A 14,663-nucleotide genomic window follows, 5' to 3' on the forward strand; every position below is an offset into this window, starting at 1 on the left:
CCCCCTCCCTTCAACCCCCTGGCTTTTGAGGCCATATCAGGCTTTTCTCCAGGCCACAGCCTTGATGGGGGTGGTTCCCCCCACAGCTCACACCAACTCAAACCCCTGGATGTTCATCACTTCTTGGTCATGATGCCGCCATCCTGTGGGCCTCACCAGCTGCTTTGCAGGGCTGGGCATCCCCTCTCCCTTCCTGGCCCAGGGCTCAGGTCCAGGGGGCCTCTTCCCTGCCCCCATCACCAGCTCCTGCTTCTCCTAGGGTCTCACACACATCTCCTGCATATTGGATCTTCTTGAGTTTCAAGGACCTCCTGATCAGGAAGTATGGACCCCAGGGTCTGCTGAGCCCCAAGGCAGGGAGTGAAGGGAAAAGAGAAGTGTGCACTTATAAGGGGCTGCCACAAGTAGAACCACGGGGGCGGGGGTGGTTGGCCACAACCCTTGGCATGTGAGATCTTAGTTCCCTGGCCAGGGATCAAATCCACGTCCCCTGCACTGGAAACTCGGAGTCTTAACCACAGCACCACCAGGGAAGTCCCAGAACCACAGATTTTAACTGCATACACACACAGCCACCCATTGGCAACACTGGCCACCCTCTCCAATGGATCTGATGTGGGCGTGGTCACTGCCACCCTCTCCTCCAATGGACCTGATGTGGGCGTGGTCACTGTCACCCTCTCCTCCAATGAATCTGATGGGGGAGTGGTCACTGCCACCCTCTCTTCCAATGGATCTGATGTGGGCGTGGTCACTGCCACCCTCTCCTCCAATGGACCTGATGTGGGCATGGCCACTGCCACCCTCTCCTCCAATGAATCTGATGGGGGAGTGGTCACTGCCACCCTCTCCTCCAATGGATCTGATGTGGGCGTGGTCACTGCCACCCTCTCCTCCAATGGATCTGATGGGGGAGTGATCACTGCTACCCTCTCCTCCAATGGATTTGATGTGGGCGTGGTCACTGACACCCTCTCCTCCAATGGATCTGATGGGGGAGTGATCACTGCTACCCTCTCCTCCAATGGATTTGATGTGGGCGTGGTCACTGACACCCTCTTCTCCAATGGACCTGATGTGGTCGTGGTCACTACCCCCCTCTCCAATGGATCTGATGTGGGCGTGTCCACTGTAGTCTCCTCTCCCGGGAGTACCCACCCAGTTAGGTTCTCCTCTCAGGTTCTGAGCAGAGCTCCCTACAGCCCAGGATGCTACGTTCTTTTTGGAAGCCTCCTGGAAAAAGGAGAGAAGAGACTTCTTCCTGCCCTCAAGTTCAGGCGGTCCTGGAGATCACCCCCTCACCTGCCCAGGGAGTCTGTACCACTCCCCTGGGATTGCCAGGCCTGTTATTCACCCGCCCCCCAGATGTCTTGAGAGTCCGATTGGGCCCTCAAACACAGGCCTGCAGCCCTGGGGTTGGCATTCAGTACAAAGCAGACACCCTGGGAAGCCCTGAGTGGGCCTAGCTCATGTGGTATGTGCATTTCTTCATCCTCTGAGCCGATCCCATAGGAAATCTGGGCAAATTCCCACCGACTTCCTCTTGGGAAATTCCTGTCAAAATATAATTTTCAAATACGTTAAAAAATGACTCAGACAAATATAGAATGAACATGTAACAAAGATTTATTACACTTCAAGGAGGAAAGGAGTGTTGAGCAAAGCTGGTTCATAGACTGTTTTGAGAAGCTGGGAAATGTTAGAATAAGATGGTGATATTAGATTCAAAACTGGTGGATGAAGTTTTGTTTTGTATGGGATGGAAACCTTTAAGTTAATAAGTAACTTCAGTGTCTGGGCTCTAATTGAATAATAAATATCAAAGTCAAACATGGGTTCATTCCCCAAGACTAGGGATTGCCAGATTTTTCCTCCAAAGGCCCGCCCAGGCATGCAGGTTTTGGTCAGTTATTCATGTGGCACAAAAGCAGCCACAAGCAATGAGGAAACCAGTGGGGACAGCATATTCCAATGAAACTTTAAAAACAGTCACAACCTAAAAGACTCTCTTGGAAAAAAAAAAAAAGACTCTCTTAGCCTGGAGAGTCAGGTTGGTGTGGGCCTCCAGCATATGACATTTTCTCACCGCAGGTCTCAAGCTCAAGTAGGAAATAGTCCTTCCCAGGAAGTGGTGAGGGAAGCTCCAGATTTCATTGGGGGCTCCACAGCTGTGGTCCAGACCTGAAGAAGCAGCTAGGGAGCTGTTACAACTCCAGTAGTTAATCTGAGACCCTGGCCCCTGTTGCTTTGACTGCTCAGGTAGGACTTTTATTCTAAGCTGTAGTCTGCAAAATATCAATCAACCAGAACCGACTCATACCCTTATCCTTTCGAGTTCCTCTCAACTGTGTTGACTCAAAACAAAAATACACAACCCAGAAGTTGGAAGTTATGTTTGATTTTTTTTTTTTTTTTTGCTGCCCCACATGGCTTGTAGGATTCTACTTCTCCAACTGGGGATTGAATTGGGCCTCAGCATTGACAGTGCTAAGTCCTGACCACTGGATAGCCATGGAATTCCCAAATGAGTTCTGTTTTATTGGGGATCCTATTGAGGACGATAGCCTGGGAGACAGTCTTTCAGATCGCTGTGAGGAACTGTTCTAAAGAGGTAAAATACGAGACAGGATATATAGGAGCTTTTTTGTTTTGTTTTGTTTTGTTTTGCTGAAAAACATAACACATGTAGTCAAGTATCAGAAGATCGCTCCTAATCACAAAAGACAGACACTCAAGGATTTCAGTGCTTTTCTTGGGAAGATGCAAGGATGTGGACTCACTGAAATGATTTCTAGATATGCATCCTAACTATCTAGGGACAGCATCCTGTTTTTCTCCATCCTGAACTCTCCTCAGAGCGCACTGTCAGGGGCTGGTAACTTGATAGTGGGCAACCGCTCTTTGTTTACTGAAATGGCAGACAACATTTTTTTTTTTTTTTTTGGTCCCCACCTGTTTACACCTGCTTCCTCCCTAGCCCTCCCTCCCCTAATAAGAAACTCACTAGGCTACAAAGCCCACCTGGAAAGTCAGTTGACAACCCGGCCAGGGGTCTTGCAGCCCTTCGCGTGAGCACGGGGTTTTTTTCATACACAACAGTCTAGCCCAGGGGAGGTTTCTTCCATCCCTTCCGGTCACACCTGCTCACTACCACAAGGCTTCCTCCTCCATTCAAGAGCCTGTTGCTGTGTACTCCAAGGGCACATTTCCAAAGAGGGATAAAGGGACAAAGAGAGCGGAGGGAAGTACACCGCAGGCTTCCCGCTTAGCTTAAACGAGGATATCTGAGAACAGAAAGAGCACCCCTCAGCGTTCCCATCCTAAGCCAAAGCGCGCCAGGACCCGCAGGTGAGCGGAGAGGAGCTTCTGGACTCACGCATGCGCAGAGCCACCAGCCTCCCTCGGGCAGGCTTTCCTCACGCCTGCGCAGGATCCTCCAGACCGATAGGGGGCAACGAGCCGATCCTCACACGGGTTTGGCAATGCCGGCGTAATCCGGAAGCAGCCGCTAACCGGGAAGTGGTCTGGAGGTGGTGGTGGCTGCTGCAGCGGTTTTGGAGGTGGCCGCGACGCTAGGATGAACGCCCCTCCCGCCTTCGAGTCGTTCTTGCTCTTCGAGGGCGAGAAGAAGTAAGTGGAACCAGTCTGGGTCAGGGGCGGGGGGAGGGTCGCGGGCCCTCGACCGTCTGCGCCCGCAGATTCTGGGGCTTCTCTGCCCGTCCTCTGCCGGGAGACAGAATCAAGTTTTGCTCAAGTGTCTACTCGCCGAGTGCTCCACACCCGTGTCTGCCAAACTTAAGACAGTCCTGGATGGTGGTGAGCCACCCCATTTTCTTGACGAGGAAACCAAGGTTCAGAAAGGTTAAGTAACTCCTCCAGGCGCACAGAAATTGGCCTATCTGTATTCGAACCCAGGGTTTCTGGCTCCACAGTCTTCCCACCCGGCACAGTTATCCTCTTTGCTGCATCCAGAGGACAGTTTGACGGCTGTCAGACTCACACCGGATCTTCATTCGCCGGTGTAAAGTCTCCAGTGACTCCTTATTGTCTGCTGGTGAAGGGAAGGGCAGTCCAGTGCTCAGATAGCCTGCGTGGGGATCCCCCATTTAAGAACTCTGTGTCTTTGGGCAAGTGACTTAATCTGCCTGAGAACCACTTTCCTCGTCTGGGAAATGGGCTTATTAGTGTATTAAATCACAGGATTTTCTCTTTGGGGAGGTTAAATTAAGTAATTTATGTGAAATGCTTAGTCTAGGATTCAGCACAAAGAAGACCACCTTTTTGCTTTGTTTTGTTTTTTTTCCACGCTGCGGTGGCGTGGGGAATCTTTCCCAACCAGGGATGGAACCCGCACCCCCTGCTGTGGAAGCGAGATCTCTTGACCACTGGACTGCCAGGGAAGTCCCCGCAAAAGACCATCTTAAATGCTGGCTTTTCTTTCTTTTAACTGCCTGGTCTTAACTGCAAGGCTCTGCAGTCTAGCCTGTAGCCCCTTGCCAGCCACTTCAGTCTCCCTTGAGAGCAGTGGTTCTCAACCGGGGGGACCACTTTGTCCTGCTAGGGGACTTTGGCAGTGTCTGCAAACATTTCTGGTTTCTAGTGGGTGAAGGCCAGGGCTACTGCTAATACCCTACAGTGTACCAGACAGCTCCCTACAAAAAAATTTTCTGGCCTAAAATATCAGTGGTGCCAAAGTTGAGAAGCTCTGCTCTGAGAAGAAGGGATAATTCAGAGTAGGTGAGGGTCCTACAGTACCAGGTGTGGCTGGGTTTGGGCTTCTCTGAGTCAGAGAGGTTTGTATGGGATGAAGAGATGGGGAAAGGCTCTCAGGAGGAGGTAGGGCCTAAGCTTGCCTTGGAGGAGAGGGTTTTAGACTCCGGGGAGGAAACCCCCCGCCCCCAATCTGTTGCCTCTTCCTAGGATCACCATTAACAAGGACACCAAAGTACCCAATGCCTGTTTGTTCACCATCAACAAGGAGGACCACACGCTAGGAAACATCATTAAATCGTAAGTTCCAAGTCAGTGGCTTTTGGGGGTTGTGTTTTTTTAACTATTTATTTACTTGGCCACGCCGGGTCTTAGTCACGGCACACAGGATCTTTAGTCGCTGCCTGTGAACTCTTAGTCGGGGCATGAGGACTCCAGCTCCCCATTAGGGATCGAACCTTCGCCCCCTATGTGGGGAGCGTGGAGTCTTAGCCATGGGACGACCAAAGAAGTCCTGGGAGTTACGTTTGATGGGCTTTTTGAGAAGCCAAGCATAAGTTCCAGAAGACATTCCCCAGACTCTTTGAGCTCCAGAAAGTCCTGGGAGCCGGCTGTGGGAATTCACAGATCCCAGTACCTTTTCTTCCAAGTGATGGTGACCCCATATCGGGTCTTGGAGCCATTTCTCTGTGTTGGCTCAGTTATCTGATTAAAGAAAGTAAATGCACAGTGAGCCACAGAAGAGGAGGCCCACTTGAGGCTCTGTGCTCACGAGACGCCTTCAGGGTTGGCCGCCCATCCTGTCACAAGTAGTGACATCAGTGACACCTGGCATTCCAAGACGTACATGCCAGAGATTGTCAGTTAGAATAAGGGAAGGAGGTGGGCGAGGGACTCTGTGGTCATCCGGTGTCCTGGGGGTTACCTGACACCTGGTATTTGCACCAGTGAAGTCCTGACCCAGTAGGTGGCCAGCAGTGGGATTGCCACTCTGGCCCAGGAACTTGTCCTTTCACTACTAAAGCATGCTGTCAGTGAAACCAAGCCTTTCCCAGGTCTGCATGTTTGAGGCTGCGGGCAGGAGGAGCCTGTTTATCCCCTGGTGTGAGTTAGGGGGTGGGGTTGCCCACCTTCTGTCTGGATGGCTCCCGCCCAGCACCACGCCAGGGGTGCACCCAGGTGCACGCAGGTCCTGCTGCGGCCCACCCGCCCGTGTGAGCCCAGTGTCCCCTCCTGTGCCAGGCCGCACCCCTCCCTCGGTGTGCATACTTTTTATAAACATTTTATTTATTTTTGGCTGTGCTGGGTCTTCGCTGCTGCTCAGGCTGCTCTCTCGTTGCGGTTCGAGGGCTTCTCGTTGTAGTGGCTTCTCTCGTTGCAGAGCACAGGCAGCCCGGGCTCAGTGGCCGTGGCACGTGGGCTCGGGCGCTGTGGCTCCCAGGCTCTGAGCGCTGGCTCCATGGTTGTGGCCCACAGGCTTGGTTACCTGCTTAGTCGCATGTGTGATCTTCCTGACGCAGGGATCGAATCCTCGTCTCTGGCATTGGCAGGTAGTTCTTTCCTGCTGAGCCACCAGGGAAGCCCCCCAGTGCTCACAGTTGACAGAGCCGCGCAGGAGGAAGCCTCCCGGGGCCCAGGGCACAGGCTTCACTCCCCACAGCCTCATGGAGCAGGACCCCATGTGTGCGGATGGCAGCTGCCAGCCCGCGTTGCCCGGAGGATTTCCGTTTCTGGTTCATTAAGTGATCAGAGCCTAGGGCCTTCTTCACCTGCTGCCTTTATTTACTCTGCCAGATGCTCTTTGGGAACTGGGAATGGGGCTTTTTTCTTTTTCTGGTTTACTGGATGCTGGCTGGATTTTTCCTGTCTTGGGAGGTTTCTCTGGGGCTTTTGCAGGCTCCCGGACATCCCCTGAGGGAAAAGGTGACTGTTCACTAGGAACGGTTGTTGACTCTCTTGCACGTAGGAGTTCCTACGGGCTGTGTCGTCTTCAAGTGTTTGTTTACCTCGGAGATTTTTGCAGGGGCTGGGGTGGGGTGTGTGACACTGCCACACAACACACTCTTCAAGGTCGGGAGTAGCTGCGTGTGCTTTCAGGCCACAAGCCAACAGGGAGCCCCTTGGTTAGACGGCCACAAGGGGGCCAGAGCCCCAAGTGCGCTCCGCTCAGCACCCTGCCCCCCTCACCGCGCCCATCCCTGTCTCAGGCAGCTGCTCAAGGACCCACAGGTGCTGTTTGCTGGCTACAAAGTCCCGCACCCCTTGGAGCACAAGATCATCATCCGGGTGCAGACCACGCCGGATTACAGCCCCCAGGAGGCCTTCACCAATGCCATCACAGACCTCATCAGTGAGCTGTCCCTGCTGGAAGAGCGCTTCCGGGTGAGGGGCCGCTGGAGGGGGTGGGGTCCCCACAGACACCAGCCTGTATGCCCTCACCCAGGACGGCCCCTGGGGGGTTGCCTCTGACTTACTGAGGGGTAGGGGATGATGACAGCAGGGATGTCCGCCACAGCATCCAGCAAGTATGGACTGAGGGTTTACGGAGCTGAGGCCTGGGACCTGCGCTCTGCATCCAGGGGTGGGCCCTCCCCTGGTGCTCCGGCCTCCCTGTGGGAGCGAGGGGCCTGTTGCCTGGGGCTGGCCCTCCAAGCCTCTTCCCTGCGGTGCCGGCCCCCTGTGGTTGGTCTGTCTAGGGTGCAGCTCACTGTACCCTGGGGGTTCCATCTTTGAGAAGTTCAAATGGGCGTGGCCACACTTGTTTATTCAGGGGTCTTTCAAGTCTAGACATAATTGAGAGTGGGAAAGAGCCACGGCTTCCTGAGTCACCAGGAGGCACCTCTGCTCCTCGACTCCCTCCTGCCCCAGGCAACAGGACCTGAGCTGCGGGGCAGTCAGCGTGGGGGGGGCTGGCTCCGGGGCCCCTGAGGCGCCTGCCTAGCACCCAGAATGTTTGGGGCCCGCTTGCTGATTCTGTTCAGTTCATGGCTGCACTCTGGGGAAGGGCACGGTGGTGGTTTCCTGGCGGCCCTCGGTCAGGGAGCCCGGGGCTGAGTCTCCAACACCCTCGCTCCCCTGCAGGTGGCCATCAAGGACAAGCAGGAAGGCATCGAGTAGCTGGCTGCTCCCGGCCCTTCTCCAGGTGGGCAAGAGCGCTTCCTCCGGCTACGGGCCTCCATGTGGGTTCCAGGGGGTGCCTCCGCCCCCAGACACGAATGCATCCTGTACATAGGGAGTCTTATTTTCCTAATAAAGCGTGGCCAGAAACGACCCAGCTGTGGGCTGAGCAGAGATGACTTCACAGCAGATGGACCGTCAGCTCAGGGGAGGTAGTGGACCTGTTCTGACGCCACTTGGGGGCCTCATTTCAGAGTGGTCTGGCCCACAGACCCGATCTGTGTCTTGAGAGGGTGGCAGGAGCTAACTCATTCTGAACAAACCCTGGGAACCTGGGCTTGCCAGACGCTGTCTCAAGCAGAAGGGAACCGAAAACCCATGTGTCTCCAGGAGTCTCTGCTCTGGAAGCCTCAGCTGCAGGGCCAGCTGGCCTGGCTCCCTCAGCACAGGGATGGGGCCCACAGAGATCTCTCCCCAGGCCTCTCTTACGAAGTAGTGTTTAATAAAAACAACAATCTCAGATACAAAGACCATGTCACTACCCCCAAAACTGAATAAGTTAAGCTGTGTCCTTGGTGCCCTGTGACGAGGTGGCCCACGCTCAGGGCTCGCACCTCCTCCAGATGGCGACGATGTTGGAGTCGGTCAGCGCCGTGAGGTAGGTAAAGGCGGGGTTGGCCACCACTGTGTTCACCATCGTCTTGGTCACCATCTGGCCCAGCGCCTGGGGCTGGGGCCACTTAAGGATCTGGGGGGAAGAGGGGGCTCTGAGCAACTGCTTCCTGAGCAGGGCCCCCGGGCAGCACCGGCCCCCCGTGTGCCTACCTGCGTGGGGGCCTGCACAGCGGCCTGCGGTGGGGAGCACTGCGCCAGGAGGGGCCTGACGTCGTAGATCCACACGTTGCCCTCCTCGTCCCCGCAGAGCACAAGCCCCTTGTCTGTCAGGACAGGGATGGAGCCTTAGGTGGGGCAGAACTCGGGGGGCGGGGGGGGACGGGGGCCACTCACCAGGACAGGTGCTGAGGGAGAAGTAGGCCAGGATGGTGGGCGACCACTGCAGCCGAGCCAGGACCACCACGGCCACTGTGGGCTGGCTACCCCGGCCCTGCCACGTCTGGCTCCAGCTCCACAGGCAGATGGTGCCCGGGCCGCTCCCCTTGGAGGCTGACGGGAGAAGGAAAAGCTATGCCTGTTGGGGGGGTCCCTTCTCCAGACACTTTCTGGTCCACAGCGAGGGCCCCCTCAGAAGCTCTTGGATCTAAACCCCCGCCCACAGAGAACTCACCCCAGAAGGCCTGGCCAGGGCCCAGCAGAGTCCCAAGAAGCCAGACTGTCCCCAGAGCTGGGCTCACTCACCCACGACATCCTCGTTCACGAACGCCAGCCCGTCCACCCTCTGTCCTGATGCCTCAGAGTCCTTGGAGAAGACAAACTTGACTTCACAGACCCTGCAGGGCAGTGGAAGATGCTGGTCAGCCCAGAAGGCTGCAGGAAGAGCCACACATCAAAGCTGGGCACTCAGATCCCCGCCAGGCACTTCCTCGGGACCCCTGGTCCATCCAGGCCCTGCAAGGGGGAGCCAGCGGGTGGGGGTGGGGTGGGGGCACTGCCAGGAAGGGCTCTGAAGCCCGACCGCGCCTCAGGCTGAATGAGGTGAGCAGTTCGCTGGCCAAGGGGCAGGAGTTTGCTCTGACGTCGAGGGCAGTGTGCGGAGTGGCGGCTGAGAGTGTGGGGTCACACTGCTTGGAGAGGCTCCCAGCAGAGTCTGAGATCCACAAAAGGCAACCAAGTACCAACCCCAAGAGGCGGACACATCTGAGATGCAGAGAAGACGTCACAGGACTTGGGGAGGAGGCAGACGTGGGTGGGCAGGAAGGGAGGAGGCAGGGGTCACCAACAGCTGGCTGGACCACTGCCCGGTGGCAGCTGGTCTGTGCCGAGATGTCGCTGCAGTTTTCCCCGGTCACCTGCCCTCAGATTCTCCCCAGACTAACCCTGCACTCAGGTTAAAATTCAGTACATCACCAGAGCCCACAGGCCCGGTCTCCCCGGGCCCAGGCAACCTCGCCCTTGCCTTCCCTCCAGTGTTCTAAGCTGTGGCCAGACCTCCCTGGTCAGCCACCTCCCCCTGCCCCTGGCCCTTTGCGCTTCCCTCTGTGTGAAGACCCTCCCTCTGTCTGCCCACCTGACCCTTGGGGCTCGTGAAGAGCACAGGCCTGAGGACCTGTCCATCTGCCACTGGTCACCTCTGAGTCCCCTGAGCCTCCCTGCTCCTCTCAGAGCGCCTTATTTGACGCTGACGTCAATCACACCTTGTGTGGTCTTAACGCCTGTCTCCTCCCCCAGGCTCTGGGACCGTTGAGGGCAGGGCTTCCCTGCCAAGCACTGCCTCCTCCCAGGGTGCAGGAGCCACAAGCCTCAACCTGGCCTTCCCAGGGCCTCGTCCCAGCCCAGACACCATCCCCCTTGCCTCAGCTAGCCCTGGGGTATGAGTTACTGTCCCCACTTCGCAGATGAGGAAATGCTGGACAAGGGAAAGTCCCACAGCTGGCGAGTGGCAGGACCCGGGCAGTGATGAGGTGATCTCAGCCTGGGGTGCTGGGAAATGTGATCTTTCCTCGAGAGATGAGCAGGAGGTGCAGACAGGCCAGCTCTGTGAAGAGGGCTCTGGAAACTGCCTCGGGGGCTGCCCAGCAGGGGGCATGGTGCAGGCACTACCCCTGGCAGCTGTGCCTGGGGTCAGAGCCTTGGACCTGCAACTGCTCGGCTCTGAGGACGGGCTTTCGGGGCACCCCCTGCCCGAACTCACCTCCTCTTCTGGGGCTGGTCCAGCCGCACGTCCCAGCAGCAGCAGCCACCCTCGCAGCCAGCCAGCAGGTAGGCGTCCGGGCAGGGGGCGACAGGGCAGAGGCGCAGGGGGGTGGAGGTGGTATCCAGTGTGAGCAGGTGGCTGCCAGCAGGTGAGAGGAGGCAGGGTATGAGGCCACAGACTTGGGTTTGCCCACCCCCCGTCCTGGGCCGTCCTGCCTCACAGCGTCACCTGGCCTGGAATTCATAGTCCTGGTTGGGTGTCCCGATGTCCCAGAGGATGATGCGCTTGTCGTAGGAGGCCGCTGGCGAGGGGACGGGAAGGAGAGAGGTGGCCCTGAGAAGGCCCCGCTCCCTCCTGCAGGCCGCATCCTGGCGGAGACTGGGCTCCTGATGCTGGGAGACAGGACTCCCGGGCCCCCGTCCTTATCCTGCTTGAACCGAATGTGCCCCACACCAGGCAGCTACGGCTCAGATACCACCTCACCACACCCAGAAAGCTGGTGTACCCACCCAGATCAGACACTGCCCTGGCTCTGAAAAATCTCCAAGGCCGCAGGGCAGGTTGGGGGAACAAGACAGAACCCGAAGCCGAGTCAGCTGTCCCTGAAACCTCTCGCTTCCTGCCACAGTCTGAGCTGACCTTGGCAGCCAGTGTGAGGCCCGCCAGCTAGAGGCACTCCGCACCACCCCGGGGAGGAGCCCTGGGGTGCCAGGCTGTAGGACACGGGTACCGGGGGAGCCCTGGGGAGTTTAGGAGGAGAGGGTCTTACTGAAGAGGTGGGTCTCGTGGGTGGGGCTGAAGCAGAGGGTGGCGATGGCCTTCCTGTGGCCCCGGATGAGCCCACAGCAGAAGCCGGCCTGCACGTGCAGCAGCCGGACCAGTCCACGCAGGCCCGCGGCCGCCAACACGTTCCAGCGCTTCTTGTGGCCTGCCTGTGTGACCACCGTCAGGGCGGTCCAGGCCACAGAGAAGAACTCCTGGGGCGGGGAGGGGAGCAGTCACCGAGGGGCAGAGCTACCTGGGAACTGCGGCCCAGCACTGAAGACAAAGGCCACCTGGTGAGCTGGTGGCAGAGTCTGGCCCCTCGACCTCAGCACTCCTCTGCCCACCAGCCCGCAGGAGCCAGGTGCTGGCACTCACCTCACCAGGCACCTTGTACTTGTGCAGCACAAGGCCAGTCTGGCAGTCGATCACACACACGGCCTCCCCGCCACACGTGGCCACGGTCTGGGACGTGGCCCCTGCCTGCCCTGTTTGGGAGGTCAGTCTGGTAAAAACATTTTCAGTTGTCCACGGCAGTCGCTCCTCCTGACCTTAATGACTTTAAGCACTTTGTCCCTCCCTGCTCCCCACCCTCCCAGATATCCCCTGCAGGTGGCATTCCCAGGGCCCCTGCCCCGGGGCCCTCGGCTGGCCTGCCCCCCAAGGGTGTACCCTCGTCCCAGGCCGGCTCGAAGGCGCAGGCCCAGAGCTGGGTTTTCAGGTCGCTGGGGCTGTTGTTCTTGCTGTGGCACTGCAGGAAGTGCAGGGGCTCCAGCTGCAGGACAGGGGTGGGGACAGAGGGCGGTCATGGCTGCCCCGGCCCTTCTCCCGCCTCGCGCCTCCCTGCCACCACGCGGGCTCACCTGGCCACTGTCAGAGCCCACAGGGCTGCCCTCCACCGGGCCCAATGGGGAGGCGCACACCCGCTTCTCGGGGGAGAGGCTGAGTGGGGTGTCACTTGGCCGCCTCAAGGCCACGTGCCTGGCCTGTGGAGGAGGGGGCAGGGGCAGGCTGAGGTGTGGCGACCGGGCACCCATCTGCCCGGGGCTTGCCTCCTCCCTCTCACAGACTGAACTTCACCCTCCTGGGGTATGGGAAGCAAGGGGCACCAGGGTCAGAGGAAACTCACTCCAGCACAGGAGCCCATCTCCTGGGCACATCTCAAGGACCCCTGCTTCCCTAATGCCTCCTGAGGCAAGAAGGGCCAAGGCAGGCCCACAGAGCCCGCGAGTCCCACAGAACCACTCACCCTGGGCTCCTGGGTCGCTGTGGCTTTGTGGGGCCCCTCTGGTGTGTCTGTCTCATGCGTGTGGGTTCCACCAGAGGCCACCAGCTCCTCAGAAATCATCCGCACCTGGGTGGGAGCAGGCCATCAGGAAGCTGGGCACAGTCCCGGGGCCTCCAGCCCCTCCCAGACAGCCAGTCAGAGCTGGAAAAGGGTCTTTCCAGCCCCCAGGGCCACCTTCCCTGACCTGCCCTACTCCCCACGTCCTCTTGTGGCCAGAGACGTCCAGGGCGGCTCAGGCTGTGGGAGCCAGGGAGGAAGGAGCTGGGAGAGCCGCCTGGCAGCACAGCAGCGTGAGGGCATACCCGCCACTGGGTGAATTCGCTGAGGGACAGGGGCCCGTAGCGGACGTTCTTGACAGCCGACTTCACAAAGTCCGCCTGGGCCTCTGCCTGCTCCTCTGGGCTCAGTGTGGCCACGAACTTCTTCCAGTGAGCTGCAACCTGGCACGAGAGGGACCAGGTTCAGGCTCAGGCCAGCCCAGCTCTCCTGGATCTTCCGTGGCACCTCTGTCTCTAACGATCAGAGGTGTCGCGCTCATCGCCTCCAGGAACCACAGCCTTCTCGGCTGCACGCTACACAAACCCAAGCAAGCCACAGGGAGACACAGCCCCTGAAGGGAAAAGCTGGCCCAGTGTAGTGTCACCGTGAAAGCGTCTCAATGTCTCCTGCCTGCACAAGAACAAGAGGCCAAGCACCACAGCCAAGCTCAGAGCCTGGGTCAGGGTAGGGTCTCAGGGCTGCTGCAGCCCCTCTCGGTGTCCTCCAAATACCCCATTCTGCCACTCACTCCTCAAGGCTCCCGAGTACCAGGGACACCTCCTGGTTACTTACCCTGGTGGTCAGCTCTCGGTTCAGGTTCTCCGCCTTAGAGCGAGTGGTGGAAGCATCCTTGCCATTGAACTTACGGAGCTCGGGCAGGAGGAAGGTGACTTTCAGGCTGTCACTGACCTGGGGGATGAGGGAAGAGTGGCTCGGGGTTGCGCCCAATCTGTGGCTGAGCCCCAGCCCATCGAGTGCCTGGGGCTGCTGCTTACTGTCAGGAAGGGGTTGCCCTCCAGGCTGAGCTCCTCAAGTTGCCGGAACTGGCAGAGGGTGGTGACATTGTTCAGCTGGTTGTTGTCGCAGTGGAGGACCTGCAGGTGGGGCAGGCCCAGGTCGGCGGGCAGCGTTTCCAGTTGGTTGTCAGAGAGATCCAGCTCTTGTAGCTGCTTCAAGCGACTCAGGAGCTTGGGGTCTAAGTCCTCTGAGAGCAGATTCAGCCCTGACAGGCTGGGGAGAGGCACAGACAGGGCGGGCTCAGGGGGCAGGCCCACCGACTTCCACCCCACACCCACGGCAGCCCAGGTGCCTCCGATGGCTTTTCTCTTGATATTTCTTGTTGCCTGTGCAGTTGATCCCCAACATCCCCTCCATTTATAACTACTTTAGAACTTGAAGCAGCTGGCTACCTCCAAGAGGCTTTTTCCTGATCCTCTAGGGGGGCTCTCTGAGCTCCCCTGTAACTCTCTCAACAGGTTCCTCCATATTCTTTCTGCAAGACTGTCTCTCTAGCAGCCCAGGCCCTCTTCTAGAGCAACGCCGCTCCAGAATCCCCCCCAACCCGCCCCGACCCATCTCATAACGAGAGAACCGCGTTTCGCCCGACTGTTTAAAGACGGGGTGATAACGGGGCCGGGAAGTGAGAGAAAAAGGATCCCAGGCTTTCTTTCCGATTGCCCGCCGACCCAGGCCCCGGTGGCGGACAGTGTGGCCCCGGCCCTTACTCCAAGCTCCGGATCTTCCCCAGACGGTCGCTCTTGGGTCGCCCCCGTTGGATCAGCAGCCGCGCCGAGAGGAGGGCCATGGCGAGAAGGCGCGGGCGGCGGGCTCCCGCACCTCAGCACGCGTAACGGATGCAGGCGCCAGCGTCTGCCTCAGTCCAGGAGGTGGCGCCGCGCGAATCCGTCCGCGGCGGCGACCACCGGAAGGAAGCGG

General features: G+C 58.3%; 3 protein-coding genes across 4 annotated transcripts; 2 read left to right on the forward strand and 1 right to left on the reverse strand.

The window, feature by feature from the left end:
* The first annotated feature begins 789 nt into the window (after positions 1-789).
* On the forward strand, positions 790-2,108 carry LOC136157405 (period circadian protein-like). The gene is made up of 2 exons (XM_065919309.1): positions 790-1,150; positions 2,092-2,108. Exons 1-2 carry the CDS (start codon positions 790-792, stop codon positions 2,106-2,108), a joined length of 378 nt encoding a protein of 125 aa, XP_065775381.1.
* A 1,393-nt stretch (positions 2,109-3,501) lies between these two features.
* POLR2J (RNA polymerase II subunit J) lies at positions 3,502-8,201 on the forward strand. Its single transcript, XM_065924873.1, has 4 exons — positions 3,502-3,630; positions 4,921-5,010; positions 6,918-7,092; positions 7,792-8,201. The coding sequence occupies exons 1-4, from the start codon at positions 3,578-3,580 to the stop codon at positions 7,825-7,827; spliced, it is 354 nt and encodes a 117-aa protein (XP_065780945.1). The 5' UTR covers positions 3,502-3,577; the 3' UTR covers positions 7,828-8,201.
* Positions 8,202-8,302: 101 nt separating this feature from the next.
* LRWD1 (leucine rich repeats and WD repeat domain containing 1) lies at positions 8,303-14,654 on the reverse strand. 2 transcript variants are annotated; one of them, XM_065924871.1, is made up of 15 exons: positions 14,453-14,654; positions 13,724-13,958; positions 13,521-13,637; positions 12,992-13,129; positions 12,651-12,755; positions 12,265-12,387; positions 12,074-12,176; positions 11,780-11,889; positions 11,409-11,616; positions 10,868-10,940; positions 10,637-10,777; positions 9,184-9,275; positions 8,836-8,991; positions 8,653-8,765; positions 8,303-8,575 (listed from the first exon to the last, which is right to left on the reverse strand). In XM_065924871.1, the coding sequence occupies exons 1-15, from the start codon at positions 14,530-14,532 to the stop codon at positions 8,429-8,431; spliced, it is 1,941 nt and encodes a 646-aa protein (XP_065780943.1). In that variant the 5' UTR covers positions 14,533-14,654; the 3' UTR covers positions 8,303-8,428. The 2 variants fall into 2 exon arrangements, with proteins under 2 accessions (XP_065780943.1, XP_065780944.1); XM_065924872.1 differs by lacking the exon at positions 12,992-13,129.
* Positions 14,655-14,663: the final 9 nt, after the last annotated feature.

Source organism: Muntiacus reevesi, chromosome 2, assembly GCF_963930625.1.
Source record: "Muntiacus reevesi chromosome 2, mMunRee1.1, whole genome shotgun sequence".
NCBI classification, from domain to species: domain Eukaryota; kingdom Metazoa; phylum Chordata; class Mammalia; order Artiodactyla; family Cervidae; genus Muntiacus; species Muntiacus reevesi.